The sequence below is a fragment of the Pelophylax lessonae genome, assembly GCF_965119305.1.
Source record: "Pelophylax lessonae genome assembly, chromosome: 8".
Taxonomy (NCBI): Eukaryota; Metazoa; Chordata; class Amphibia; order Anura; family Ranidae; genus Pelophylax; species Pelophylax lessonae.
The window spans coordinates 163,368,454-163,382,890 of NC_138775.1; the positions used below are offsets into that span (position 1 = coordinate 163,368,454).

Genomic DNA, 14,437 nt, shown 5'->3' on the forward strand with positions numbered 1-14,437 from the left:
CCTTCTTCCTCCTCCCTCCCCCCTCAGGCACTCACCTTCTTCCTCCTCCCCCCCTCAGGCACTCACCTTCTTCCTCCTCCCTCCCCCCCCTCAGGCACTCACCTTCTTCCTCCTCCCTCCCCCCCTCAGGCACTCACCTTCTTCCTCCTCCCTCCCCCCCTCGGGCACTCACATTCCTCTTCCTCCCCCCCTCCGGCACTCAAATTCCTCTTTCCCCCCCCTCGGGAACTCACATTCCTCTTCCTCCCCCCCGGCACTCACATTCCTCTTCCCCCCCCCTCGGGCACTCACATTCCTCTTCCCCCCCCTCGGGCACTCACATTCCTCTCCCCCCCCCTCGGGCACTCACATTCCTCTCCCCCCTCGGGCAGTCACATTCCTCTTCCTCCCCCCCCCCTCGGGCAGTCACATTCCTCTTCCTCCCCCCCCCTCGGGCAGTCACATTCCTCTTCCTCCCCCCCCTCGGGCAGTCACATTCCTCTTCCTCCCCCCCCTCGGGCAGTCGGGCACTCACATTCTTGGGGTGGAGGCGGAGCCAATGCTAGCCTAGGCTGCAAGGAGAGGAATTTGAAATCCTCCTCCTCTCGTCATGTGACAGCAGAAGAGGTTCTCGGAGCGAAGGAGGATTTCAAATTCCTTTCCTCTCCTTGCCGCCTTGGCTAGCATTGGCTCCGCCTCCACCCCCCTCCGTCTTCTTCTGGCTGCAGGCTGCAGCGCTGCTTGACACTCGGGGCTAAAACGATCCACACGAGACCCGGGGCAGGGCGGGCGGCGGCAACTCTGGTCCCTGGATAATAAAGTATTTAAAAAAAAAAAAAAAAAAGGTTAATTTTTCCGCCCCATCCCCGGCTGCGGCCCTGCCCGCCCCAAGCGGCCGCTTGGTCCGCCTGGTGGTTGCGCCGGCCCTGTAAACAGGACTAATAGGGTGAATCTCCCTAACAGGATCACAGACAGCAGTAAAAACCTGACTGGTATTCTAATCCCTCTCCACTCTGACCAAAACTAACAAAAAGTTATGCCTTTAGTTATACTTTAATATAAATCTTTAATGGCTTTGCCCTTTTGGAACATGTTAAGATTTGCAAAATAACTCAGACAAGTCTATATCATATTTTATCTCACTTGATGCCTTTGTGGGCTATGCACAGTTATCAAAGTCCAATAGCTATAAGCACTCTGTAGCCTTTTGATCTCCGCTACTTATGCCTAGGCCACATTGTGTATGGCATGATCATCTTTATCTACCTGTCTTAAATGCAATGTTAAACTTGTAGGGTTGTTTAGACTCCTATCACTGTATTTTCTAAATGTATGTGCTTAAAGCGAAACTTAGCAAAACTTAGCAAAGTTGAAGTTCACCCTAGAAGATGGTAGATAAGCAAAGCTTTGTAGCTGTGAATTCTTAATCTGGGTTGGATCTCAGTGCAAGCAACTGATTTTCCCATCTCCACATTCTTGACAACTACTGTAGAAGTTTATTTATTTCTTTATCAGCTTTGCCATCTAGTGTTCAATTTGTAAAATTACACTTTGCAGGAAAATTTTCTTCATTCTTTTCCATTGTGGATTTGAATTGTATTGCATTATATATAGAGTTAAAATGTCAGGTTTGGAATACATTTGTAGTGTTTATGAAACAAAATTAAATGGAATAATACACTTTAGATAACATCACCTAATTATACAAATTTTCAGACATCTGATTTAAACAGTACTGCTAAGGATATGAATACACATGGGCAGTATTACCTGTAGATTTACTCTGGCATTGGTTATATAGGAAACCGGGGCTGAACTGTAGATGTAAAATGGATGGGGGCATTTTAATTTATTGTTATTTACAACCAGTGAGCTGTGCTTCAAAAAGATTGTGTGTATATCTAATAAACAACTACAAATCAACAGAAACAAATTCCATAAAAGAAAGTACTCAGTGCCTAAATCCAATCTTCTTTTTGTGCCCTGGAAGACCTCATCTATGGTGAAATGCATTGGTCACAGCCTGTTGTGACATCATAAGGTTTACTGAAAGTGACCCCAGAAGTGCAGTTTCCTACCCGTGTTTTTATACAGTGCTGATTTGTCTAAATTGTTTTTAAGTACAGTTTTAGTGGTTTTAATAAATTACATGTCAGTCTTCACACTATGTGAAGTTCCTGGCTTCCTTTCTGTTTCCACATACTTACAAGCATGGAGTAACAGCCGAGAAGGCCTCCGGGAGCCGAGACCACTCTTTTGTGAGATACTTGTTGAACGGTTCGAGTCCTGGCTTGACAATGTGCCCTATAATACTATGCTTTATATGACTTCTCTATAATTTGTGAATCATGCATATCTGGTAAGCATTTCTGTGTGCTTTTGGTGGTGGAGACATTTGCAATGTGAAATGCACAAAAAAAGACTTTAGGAACTGAGCACTTTAATTTGTGGGCTTTTTTCTGTTGATTTGTATTTACCTTGTTTATTATATATATGCACCATTTGTTCACAATTTTTGTATATTTGATTTCCAAAAGCATGGTTACCTTTTGCAGAGATAGTGTATTGTTATTGCTGACCATGTGTAAAGGCAATTGGTAAAGGCAGTGTTTCTTTTATATTTCAATGGGGCAACAGAGCCATCTGCATTGTGCACAGTATACAGTGGGTACGGAAAGTATTCAGACCCCCTTAAATTTTTCACTCTTTGTTATATTGCAGCCATTTGCTAAAATCATTTAGGTTCATTCTTCTTCCTCATGAATGTACACATAGCACATTGTTGCAGATTTATTAAAAAAGAAAAACTGAAATATCAAATGGTCCTAAGTATTCAGACCCTTTGCTGTGACACTCATATATTTAACTCAGGTTCTTTCCATTTCTTCTGATCATCCTTGAGATGGTTCTACACCTTCATTTGAGTCCAGCTGTGTTTGATTATACTGATTGGACTTGATTAGGAAAGCCACACACCTGTCTATATAAGACCTTCCAGATCACAATGCATGTCAGAGCAAATGAGAATCATGAGGTCAAAGGAACTGCCTGAAGAGCTCAGAGACAGAATTGTGGCAAGGCACAGATCTGGCCAAGGTTACAAAAAGATTTCTGCTGCACTTAAGGTTCCTAAGAGCACAGTGGCCTCCATAATCCTCAAATGGAAGACGTTTGGGACGACCAGAACCCTTCCTAGAGCTGGCCGTCCGGCCAAACTGAGCTATTGGGGGAGAAGAGCCTTGGTGAGAGAGGTAAAGAAGAACCCAAAGATCACTGTGGCTGAGCTCCAGAGATGCAGTCAGGAGATGGGAGAAAGTTGTAGAAAGTCAACCATCACTGCAGCCCTCCACCAGTCGGGGCTTTATGGCAGAGTGGCCCGACGGAAGCCTCTCCTCAGTGTAAGACACATGCCCGCATGGAGTTTGCTAAAAAACACCTGAGGACTCCAAGATGGTGAGAAATAAGATTCTCTGGTCTGATGAGACCAAAATAGAACTTTTTGGCCTTAATTCTAAGCGGTATGTGTGGAGAAAACCAGGCACTGCTCATCACCTGTCCAATACAGTCCCAACAGTGAAGCATGGTGGTGGCATCATCATGCTGTGGGGGTGTTTTTCAGCTGCAGGGACAGGACGACTGGTTGCAATCGAGGGAAAGATGAATGCGGCCAAGTACAGGGATATCCTGGACAAAAACCTTCTCCAGAGTGCTCTGGACCTCAGACTGGGCCGAAGGTTTACCTTCCAACAAGACAATGACCCTAAGCACACAGCTAAAATAACGAAGGAGTGGCTTCACAACAACTCCGTGACTGTTCTTGAATGGCCCAGCCAGAGCCCTGACTTAAACCCAATTGAGCATCTCTGGAGAGACCTAAAAATGGCTGTCCACCAACGTTTACCATCCAACCTGACAGAACTGGAGAGGATCTGCAAGGAGGAATGGCAGAGGATCCCCAAATCCAGGTGTGAAAGACTTGTTGCATCTTTCCCAAAAAGACTCCTGGCTGTATTAGATCAAAAGGGGGCTTCTATTAAATACTGAGCAAAGGGTCTGAATACTTAGGACCATGTGATATTTCAGTTTTTCTTTTTTAATAAATCTGCAACAATGTCAACAATTCTGTGTTTTTCTGTCAGTATGGGGTGCTATGTGTACATTCACGAGGAAGAAGAATGAACTTAAATGATTTTAGCAAATGGCTGCAATATAACAAAGAGTGAAAAATTTAAGGGGGTCTGAATACTTTCCGTACCCACTGTATATGGTCAGCTATAGGAATTATGAGACTCTCTCTAGTAATGGTTTTATCTGCAGCTTCTTTTTTATGAGAAATGATGATGCAAAAGGGGTGAGAATTGCCTCTCTTTGCATATATTCTAAATTCAGGTGCATTTCAGGCAGACAAATATTACTTGTAAATAAACCAAATTGGAAGTGACATTTTTTTAATAAATATAAGTGAATTGAAAAATGGCATGGATTTGGTGTAACTATTTGCACCCTTATTTAAATACCTTTTCTCTTTCGTTCATTGACGGACACAGTTTCTGATCTTCTTAAACATTGGGTTATACTGCCCCCTACAGGAGTAGGATACTAGGCAGAAAAAAGTCTGGCTACGCCTATGTGCAGTCCCAGGGGGTATACTCTCTCTCTCTCTACTATAGGTACTCAGTTTTTTTTTCTGCCTAGTCAGAAGTAAGGACCTAGTTCCTTGCTGGCATCTCTGGTTCTGGCAATTTTTTATTTTTTAGATAGAATTTGTTTCTCCTGGATTTTTTCCTGTGAGATCTACAATCAACTGCCGGACTGGGCGATGGGCTGGATCATTTAGATCCAGTGGTCACCCCAGTCTGGCCAGCGAGCGTGCGCAGACCTTAGCTCCACGCTAGGTCGGCCGTGACAAAAGCCCCATCGGACGGGGGGCTAGCATGCAAGTAAAATGCCTCTTGAGGTCACATACGACCAGAACTTGGCCTGAGTTGCAGCGTTCCTCCTTGCTGGCAGCCCCCCCCCCCCCCATTGCGATAGAGAGGAGGTTCTGTCTGGAGCCGTGCCCGTCTGGTTTCTGGTATGGTAAGTAACTGTCCCCCCCCCCCTCTCCCCCTGGAGGTTTTTGGGGTGGATATGGGCCCCTCAGTGCTCTGTGGCTGGCAACTGGGTGGGCTGCCAGAGCGGTGGGGGTTGTCCTTAGCAGTGTTTTATACTTTTTTGTGGGGTCCCCCTGGAGTTTTTGGAGCACATCTACACACCTGATCCCTTCTCTGAAGCTGCGGGGCCCTCCAGGTCCCATCTATCCATCGATGCACTGACGGCGGTCCTGGAGTCCTTGGTGTCAAGGGTAGCGGTGGCTTTTGGGCAACGGGCTGGCAAAAGAGCCTTCCCCTGCTTCCTCTGCCTCATCAGATCCTGAATCTAAGTCGGCCACCGCAGACGTGGGTCACCCTGCTGGGTCTGCGACCACGCTCCCAGAATCCTCAGAAGTGGATTCCTCCACTTCTGCAACCATGTAAGAAAAGGCGTTAGTGGACGCACTGATTGTAGCTGTGCATGAGACCTTAAAGATGAAGGATGAAGCTGTGGCAGAGGTGCAGGTTCCCTTTGGCATTCCCAAGCCATCCAGATCAGAAAAGGTGTTCCCTTTCCCCTCCTATTTTGACAGAATTGTCACTAAATAGTGAGGACGACCAAAGCGTCCCCTTGGGGTCCCTAAGCAATTTTTCTAGGCTATACCCCTATGAGGAGTCACTTCTTAAGAAGTGGACTGTTCCACCAGTAGTGGACTCTCTGGTTTCCAGATTAAACAAGGCAACCACCTGATTCCAGTTGAAGAGTTCCCTGCCTTTAAGGACATGGCTGACAGGAAGGCGTCCTGTATACCCTGGCTGGTTCGGCACTGAGGCCGATATTCATCATTGCCCTGGAGTTGCAGACTCTGACTGAATGGGCTAGGCTTTTGCGCCACAACCTGGAGGGGGAGTAGCTCCCCCCTGCCTTTGCTGAGCTGGCGGACCAGCTGGTTCAGGAGCTGTTGTTTATCTGTTATGTCTCTTTGGATGCGGCTCCCCTAGTGGCTCGGCTCTCTGTTTCGGCAGTGGTCCTTCGGCGTGTCTTTTGGCTCAAATGCTGGTCTATGGACCAGACTTTTAAAAAGGCCTTGACTGATCTTCCCTTTCAAGGAGATCGCCTGTTTGGTGCTACCCTGGATGACATCATTAAAAGTCTCACAGGGGAGGAAGAGTACCTTTCTTCCGCAGGCTACGAAGGGCAAGGACCCTCATCGTAGATGTTGGCCCTCCCTCTTGGCTCATAAGAATTATTTTCGTCCCTCATGGTCGACTAACAAGGGTCCCGAGCCCTTCGGGGCCTCCTCTGGAGGATCCAAGCAAACTTGATCTGGCAAGTCAAGAGCGGTCTTCTCCAGACCCGCGGACAAGGCTTCTTCAGCATGAAGGTGCGCCCTCACCCGTATCTGCGATGGGGGGGATGTCTTCGCTGGTTCCCCGACCCATGGACTCCCCTGGTACAAGTCAGGGGGGCCCACAAGGACATTCGGTCTGGCTACAATTTCAAGTTTCGTTAGCACCCTCCGGTAAGGTTCTTCCTTCCAAAGTGCGGCTGTCCCCAGTTTGCTTACAGGCTCTTTTTGGGGAGGTGCAAAACCTTTTACTTTAAAGGGTGGTAATCCCAGTTCCGACTTCGGAACGTTTTCAGGGATTTTACTCAAACCTGTTTAAAGTCCCCAGGAAGGAAGGCAAGGTGCATCCAATTCTGGATCACAAAGTGCTGAACTGCTTAGTGCGGATGCAGAAGTTCAGAATGGAGTCTGTTTGCACGATGGTGGCTTCCCTGCATCAGGGGGATTTTTTTTGCCTCCATCAACATCAAGAACGCTTATCTTCACATTCCAATATGTGTCGCTCTCTGGTGCTTTCTCCGCTTTTCCGTGGGAGAGGAGCATTATCAGTTTGTGGCGTTACCCTTTGGTCTCGCTTCTGCTCCTCGGGTCTTCACGAATGTGTTGGCCCCGGTGCTAGCATTTTTACGCCAATGGGGGGTTGCGGTACTGGGCTACTTGGACAACCTCCTTCTTCGAGCGGAGTCTCCTACCGCTCTAGTGTAAAAACCTGGAAATCGCCATATGAGCTTGAGAGTGTTTGGCTGGATTCTGAATTTTCAGTAATCTGCTCTGGTTCCTTCCGTCCACCAAGCTGGACTATCTGAGATTGACTCTGAACTTAATGTAAAATTATATATAGTGCATCGCTCAAAAATAGAATAAAAAATAAGGTACAAATGAACACTTTAAATCATGAATGAAACAAAACAAAGTCCAATGATTGTGAAAAACTTGAAGAAACCAGTCCCACACAGGAAATTGCTGACTTGTGACAGTGACAGATCCCACATCAAAAGAAAATCTAATTCGCTCACCAGATGGCATGGACCCAAAATACCATACAGCAATTGGGTCATGCAGGCTGAAAGTGAAGATCTCCCTGGAACCATGGTAATGGCTTCCACAGATTCTCTGGATGGCAGGTGTTAGAGGCTCTTCAAGGATGGTCCACACGAAGATGTCTAGGAATCCCCACTCCAGAAAGTGTATATTGGGATAAACCAGAGAGACACCATAGCGTGATACCGTTTAGAAAATTTATTTAAATAAAGAAATGCACTTACAATGAGTCAGATGGTAAGAAGCATTCAGTACAGTTCGGCACTCTTGATAATCCTAACGCGTTTCATTACACATAACATTTTCAAAGGAATTAGCCTTTGAGGCTAATGAGGCTAATTCCTTTGAAAATTTCTATTTGCTATTTTTCACTGTATCACTTTTTGTTAGCGCAGTATTTCACTCTACTCCCTTGACTCTGAACTTGGCCTTAGCCAGAGTGCTCCTTCCTCTGGACATACTCCAGAAACTGCAGACTGCAATTAGTCTCCTGCTGTCCAGTAGATGGTAATCCCTCCGGACCTGAATGTGGATGCTGGGCCTGATGGTGTCTACCTTTGAGGCGGTTCCATTTGCACAGTTCCATATGATGTCCCTGCAAGGGAAATTCTGGCCAAATGGGACAAGAATCCGCAGACAATTAGATCTGGCTGAGCCAGGGAATGAAAGAGTCCCTGATATGGTGGCTTCGTCCTTCGGTGCTTCAGTTGGGCAAATCCTTCCTCTCTTTGTATTGGACAGTGGTAACCACAGATAATAAAAAAGAAAAAATGGTGCGCTGATGAAATGAAAGACAGCACCTAGGATTCCAAGGACCTTTTTGGAATGAATCTGTGATGTAGAAATATGTAACTAGTGCGCACAAGGAATGAAAAATAAAGACTGAAAAAACAGTTTCAATCAATATCACAATGCATGTAGAATCTGCATAAAATTGTGAATACCAAGTAGATAATACAAGTGCAGTGTACAACACCACCCATGCACAGTAACTTATTAATTATAAAGTCCAAACAATAAATAAAGATAACATGTGTAAGTCCCGGTTCACACTGAGGCGACCTGTGAGGCGACCTGGTCGCCTCCCATAGGGAAGCTGCGGACCTGTTCTAATAGGAGCGACACAAGTCGCTCCGACTTAGAAAAAGGGTCCGGAGCTTCTTTGGGGCGACCAGGAGGCGACCGCCATAGACTTCAATGTTATGAAGTATGTGGCGGCCGCTCCGAGGTCGCGGCACGCTGGTCGCGATGCGAAGTAGCGTCGCCCCTATGTGAACGGGGCCTTAGTCCACAAAAAGTGATAGTATTCTGTTCCAGAGAATGGTGGATCAAAACACTCTTTGAAGTGCAACGTATCTTCACAGTGCAAGAGTGAAATGGCTCCTTTAACCCCCCTTAGCGGTATCCCCGAGCGTGACTCGGGGTGGATTTTTTTATGCTACTATCGGTATCCCTGAGTCACGCTCGGGGTGGATGTGCAGAGCGTGCAGCGGCGTTTCTTACCTTCTCCTGGCGATCCAGCGATGATCTCCATTGCTGTGATCGCCAGCCGAGATCCCCGCCGCTCGTCCGTCGGTCTGATGACTTCCTGGTTCCGTTCCCTGCAGCAGCAATGGTGCATGGGAGCGGAACTGGGAGGGAAATTCAAACGTTGCACATCTCCACGTCCCTCCATCTCCACGTGATAACAGGGACCATTTTAAAGACTATCTTTGTGAACATTCTGGTTGGGCAGACGGCTACTGAATGGGTGAAGGTACTTAAAAGTAGCTTGGAAGCTGAACAAATCTCCCCTGCAGTGCTGGAACTGCTTGACCAGTTGGCTCAAGCTTTGGTGTTCATGTGTGATACGTCCCTGGATTCAGCTCTGTTGGTGGCCAGGGCGTCGGCAGTGGGGATTGCTATTAGGCGCATGGTGTAGCTAAAAAGCTGGTCTACTGACCAGGCGTCCAAAAAGGCCTTGATTGATCTTCCTTTACAGGGAAGTGGTTGTTTGGATCCTCTCTGGATGAGTTGATTAAAGGTATTACAGGGGATTAGAGTACTTTTCTTCCTCAATCCTCTATGGGTAAGGCGCCGCGTCCTAAGCTGGGGCCTTTTTTTGCGGCTCATAAGCTGCTTTTTCGTAGCTCCGGGTCGCAAGACAAAGGAAAGCCGTTCAGGTCTTCTGGGAGTTCCAAGAAGCCATGGTCAGGTAAATCTAAGACCGGCCAGTCTGGATCTGAAGACCAATCCTCGTCCGCATGAAGGGGTGCCCTCACCCACTTCTGGGGTGGGGGGAAATCTTTTCTTTCTGGAACCTTGGACATCTTTATTCAGGACAAATGGGTTCAAGAACTGCTCCGATCAGTGTACAAGATCGAATTTTGGTCTCGTCCGTCAGACAGGTTCTTCCCATCCAATCTGCGCCTATCTCCAGATCGGATAAGGGATCTACGGGAGGCGGTACAAGATCTGCTGTCACAAGGGGTGATTGTTCCCTCTCAGGAATGCTTTAAAGTGTTTTATTCAAACCGGTTTACTGTGCCTCGGAAAGAGGGCAAAGTGCGTCCAATTCTGGATCCCAAGGCTCTGAACCGCTTTGTGCGGGTTCAGAGGTTTCGTATGGAATCCATTTGCACGGTAATGGCGTCACTACACCAAGGAGACTTCTTTGCCTCCAAAGATATCAAGGGCGCATATCTACACATCCCTATCTACGCTGGACACCAGCGTTTTTTTAGTTTTGCCATAGCAGAAGAGCCCTATCAATTTGTGGCATTACCCTTTGGTCTAGCCTCCGCTCCCAAGGTATTTACCAAAGTACTGGCCCCGGAGTTGGCATTGTTGTGCCAATGGGGGATAGCAGTACTGGGGTATTTGGACGATCTCCTGTAGAGAGCAGACTCACATTCAGCCCTGATGAGCGACCCGATGATCACTGTCAGCTCCCTACAGAAATTCGGATGGACCATCACTTTTAAGAAATCCGCCCTGATACCTTCCTTGAGACTGGATTATCTGGGCCTGACTCTGAATTCAGCTTTAGCTAGAGTCTTTCTTCCCCTGGACAAGCTGCAGAAGTTGCAGGGGGCAATCCGGGTGTTGTTGAGGAACAATCTGTCCTCGCTGCGGACTTGCATGCGGGCCTTAGGTCTGATGGTATCAACCTTCGAGGCGGTTCCGTTTGCTCAGTTCCATACCAGTCCAGAGAGTGATTCTTGTCAAATGGAACAAGGATCCAAAGTCCTTGGACACTTTGATTGGGTTGAGTCACAACACGAGATCTGCTCTGGTATGGTGGCTCTATTCCCCAACACTGTGCCAGGGCAAGTCCTTCCTCCGTTGTTTTGGACAGTGGTGACCATGGACGCCAGCCTGTGGGGCTGGGGTGGAGTACTGGGGAAGTTCTGTGCCCAGGAAACCTGGACAGTAGAAGAGTCCAAATTGCAGATAAATGTTTTGGAGCTCAGAGCAATGAAGCTTTGTCTGAGCCACTGGTCGACTCGTCTGCAAGATTGACCGGTTCGGATTCAATCAGACAACCCCACCGCTGTGGCTTACATCGATCACGAGGGGGCACCAAGAGGGTCTTGGCGGCCAGGGAGGTGGCCAATATTTTGGCCTGGGCGGAAAAGTTTGTTCCGACCCTCTCTGCTGTGCACATCCCAGGTGTAGACAACTGGCAAGCAGATTTCCTAAATCAGGTGTTGGATCAAGGGGAATGGTACCTACATCCGGAGGTGTTTCATCATCAGTGTGTCCGGTGGGGGACTCCCAAGGTCAATCTGTTTGCTTCTCATCTCAACAAGAAGGTGCAGAGGTTCATAGCCAGGTCACAAGATCCTCTAGCCGACGCCACAGACGCACTGAAGCTCCTTGGGGTCAGTATCGGCTGATCTATGCGTTCCCTCCGCTGAAACTCCTGCCGAGGCTTCTCCACAGGATAGAAGTGGAAGAGATTTCGGTCATTCTGGTGGCCCCAGACTGGCCTCGTCGGTCTTGGTACACAGATCTGGTAAGGTTGATCACCGATGCTCCTTGGAGACTTCCTCTCAGGGAAAATCTGCTGTCTCAAGGCACGATCTTCCATCCTGGTTTACAGTCGCTGGCTTTAAAGGCATGGCTGTTGAAAGCCAGGTGTTGAGAGATAGAGGTCTTTCTGATTCTGTGATTCCTATGCTTTTGAAGGCTAGGAAGTCGACTTCCAGGAAGATCTATCATCGTACTTGGAAATCGTACATTTCATGGTGTGAGTCACTGAAGGTGCACCCTCGCTTGTTTTCGATTGCTAGGGTTTTGGCCTTCCTGCAGAGAGAGGTTGAACAGCTTTGGCTTTGGGCACTGTCAAAGGCCAAGTGTCAGCCTTAGCTATATATTTCCAATGCCCGTTAGCTACGCATGCCTTGATTCGTACCTTCATACAGGGAGTATGCCATATGGCACCTCCGAGACGGTCCCCGCTACTGCTGTGGGATCTCAATTTGGGGTTATCTGTTCTTCAAAGCCTCCCTTTGAGAACATTCAGGAGATTTCTCTGCTTTCATTGTCCCAGAAGGTTGCCTTCTTGGTGGCTATCACTTCTGCTTGCAGAGTGTCTGAATTGGCGGCATTGTCATGCCGCTCACCTTATCTGGTGGTACACAAGATAAAGTGGTACTTCGACCTCATAAGTCGTTTCTTCTTTCCATTTGAATGAAGACATTGTGCTGCTTTCACTCTATCCTAAGCCCAAGCATCCTAAGGAAATTGCCTAGCATTCTTTGGATGTGGTTCGGGCCATTAGAGTTTACCTGGCAGCTACTGAATCTTTCAGGAAATCGGACTCTCTTTTGTCCTTACCAAAGGACCTTGAAAAAGATTAGCTGCGTCTGCTGCGACCATATCCAGATGGATCAGGCAGACGGTTGTTCAGGCTTATTCACTGAAGGGTCAGGTTCCGGTCAGCTGCAAGTGTGCAGGATGGCAACTTGGTCATCTGTGCATACTTTTACAAAATTCTACAAAGTGTTGGCATCTTCGGATGCTTCCTTTGGCTGCAAGGTTTTGCAGGCTGCTGTTTGAAGAGAATCTTTTTTTGTTTCTGTTTGAGGGTGTATGTTTTTTCTGGGTGAGCTCCTATTGTTCCTGGTTGAGCTCCATGTTACCTGGTCGGCTAAGTTTAGCCTTTGGGGAATTATGGCTTCTTTGCGTTGTCTGCGTCTGTCGATGAACGATAGAGAAAACTGGATTTTTGTAAGAACTTCTATCTGGCTAGCTCACTAGATTGCTTTAAAAAAGGCCTGCATTCTTTCCTAGGTGTACATAATATAAATGGGTACTAACATTTTTTTTTTTAGGTAAAGTTGATCCAGGGAATATCCGATTGCCTCTCGGGGGATCAGGAAGGAATTTTTTTCCCCTGCTGTAGCAAATTGTATCATGCTTTGCTGGGGTTTATTTTCGCCTTCCTCTGGATCAACAGCGGGTATAGGATTGTGTATATGGGATTGTATGGGTAGGGTTTTAAATACTGTTTTTTTTTTATGGTTGAACGGGATGGACTTGTGTCTTTTTTTCAACTTGACTAACTATGTAACTATGTAACTTACCGTAAAATCCTTTTCTCTGAAGTTCATCGACAGACGCAGCACCCGCCCCTCTACTTCTGAATGAATGGGGTTTTTTGTATTCTAAACACTGCTTGCAACTAAACTGCTTGCTGATAGCAGAGTGTGTGGGGTTATGTCTGCACAGACAGCCCCATAGGCATGGTTAAGCTTTTTTCCTGCCAATTCCCTTTTCCTGATTGAAGGAGCATAACCCTATAGTATTTGAAGAGATGGAGCTACGTCTGTCGATGAACTTCAGAGAAAAGGATTTTACAGTAAATTCTAACAAAAATCCAGTTTTTCACACTTTTCTTCCTGTAATCTGAGAGCTCTAATAAACTTTGTTTTAGAAAGGGATGTCCGGTGCAGACCCACCCTCTCCTACTCCTAGCAATTCATTATTAGTCCTCCAATGGGATGGATGGTATGGCTGAATTATGAGTTTTGGGTGGCAGGACCGGATGGATTAGCTCTTGACTCCTTCTTGAAGTCTAAACTGCTAATAGAGCACCCATGGTGGTCAAAAAGATGTGTGAAGGCATATACTGGCAACTAAGTGTTCCTGCATTTTATTCTTAGTTTACCAGTGTAGGCCCTCAATGTGGGTAAAGATTACATTAAGCACATAATGATGTCTCGCCCAAGAAACAAACAGGATATACAATGCAGAAACTTTTTATTCTGGATTATTTTAGAGTTAATCTGGACATGAAAGTAGTAGCTCTTGATGGTCCAGGTGGCAGGATGAATGCAGTAAGTAGATGGCAGCTGTCTGGAAGTAAATGTCTCATGGCTGACAGGACTCTTCAAATTAGTCAATGCGGGAACTGTGACGGAAAGTACTATTAGCCAAATCTGCTGTCAGTCTTTGAATCATTTTCTCTGTAGTTTTTTGCATGTTCTTGGCAGTTCTCAAAGTGTGATCCAAAACCGCATTCAGAACCTGTGCACAAAATGTCAGAATACATAAGCTATTTCTTTACCTTTGGCACTTAGAGATCCTTAAAGGGGTTGTAAACGCACCTTTTTAACTTTTACCTATAAGGCTTACCTATAGCTACTGTAAATATCTCCTAAACTTGCACCGTTTAGGAGATATTTACATTGCATGCAGCTGATGACGTCATAATGTGCTAGCATGTGATGTAAACTAGCACATTATGCATTTACTTTGCATGGAATAAAAAAAAAAAAAAAAGGAAGACTTTACTTCCTCTAGAAAAATGTGAACAGATTAAATGAAAATAATGCAGCTAAATTAAGTGAATCACATAATGTGCAATGACTCATGCAAGCTGGGTCCACGAATTCTACTCTAAGTACAAGTGTTTGCAACAAAGTGCACAAACATAATTCACAAAACCATATATAAAAAAAAGATATGAACATGTGCATAAATAAAAATGCCAAAGTCTCAGTGCAATAT

At 46.3% G+C, this 14,437-nt stretch overlaps 1 protein-coding gene across 1 annotated transcript in view; it reads right to left on the reverse strand.

Annotated features, from left to right (window-relative positions):
- Nucleotides 1-13,705: 13,705 nt before the first annotated feature.
- AKNAD1 (AKNA domain containing 1) overlaps nt 13,706-14,437 on the reverse strand; it is an 84,800-nt gene continuing 84,068 nt past the window's right edge. Inside the window, exon 19 of the mRNA XM_082265909.1 lies at nt 13,706-13,954. Coding sequence (XP_082122035.1) covers nt 13,823-13,954 — 132 coding nt within the window. The 3' untranslated portion in view covers nt 13,706-13,822. The remainder of the gene's footprint in view (nt 13,955-14,437) is intronic.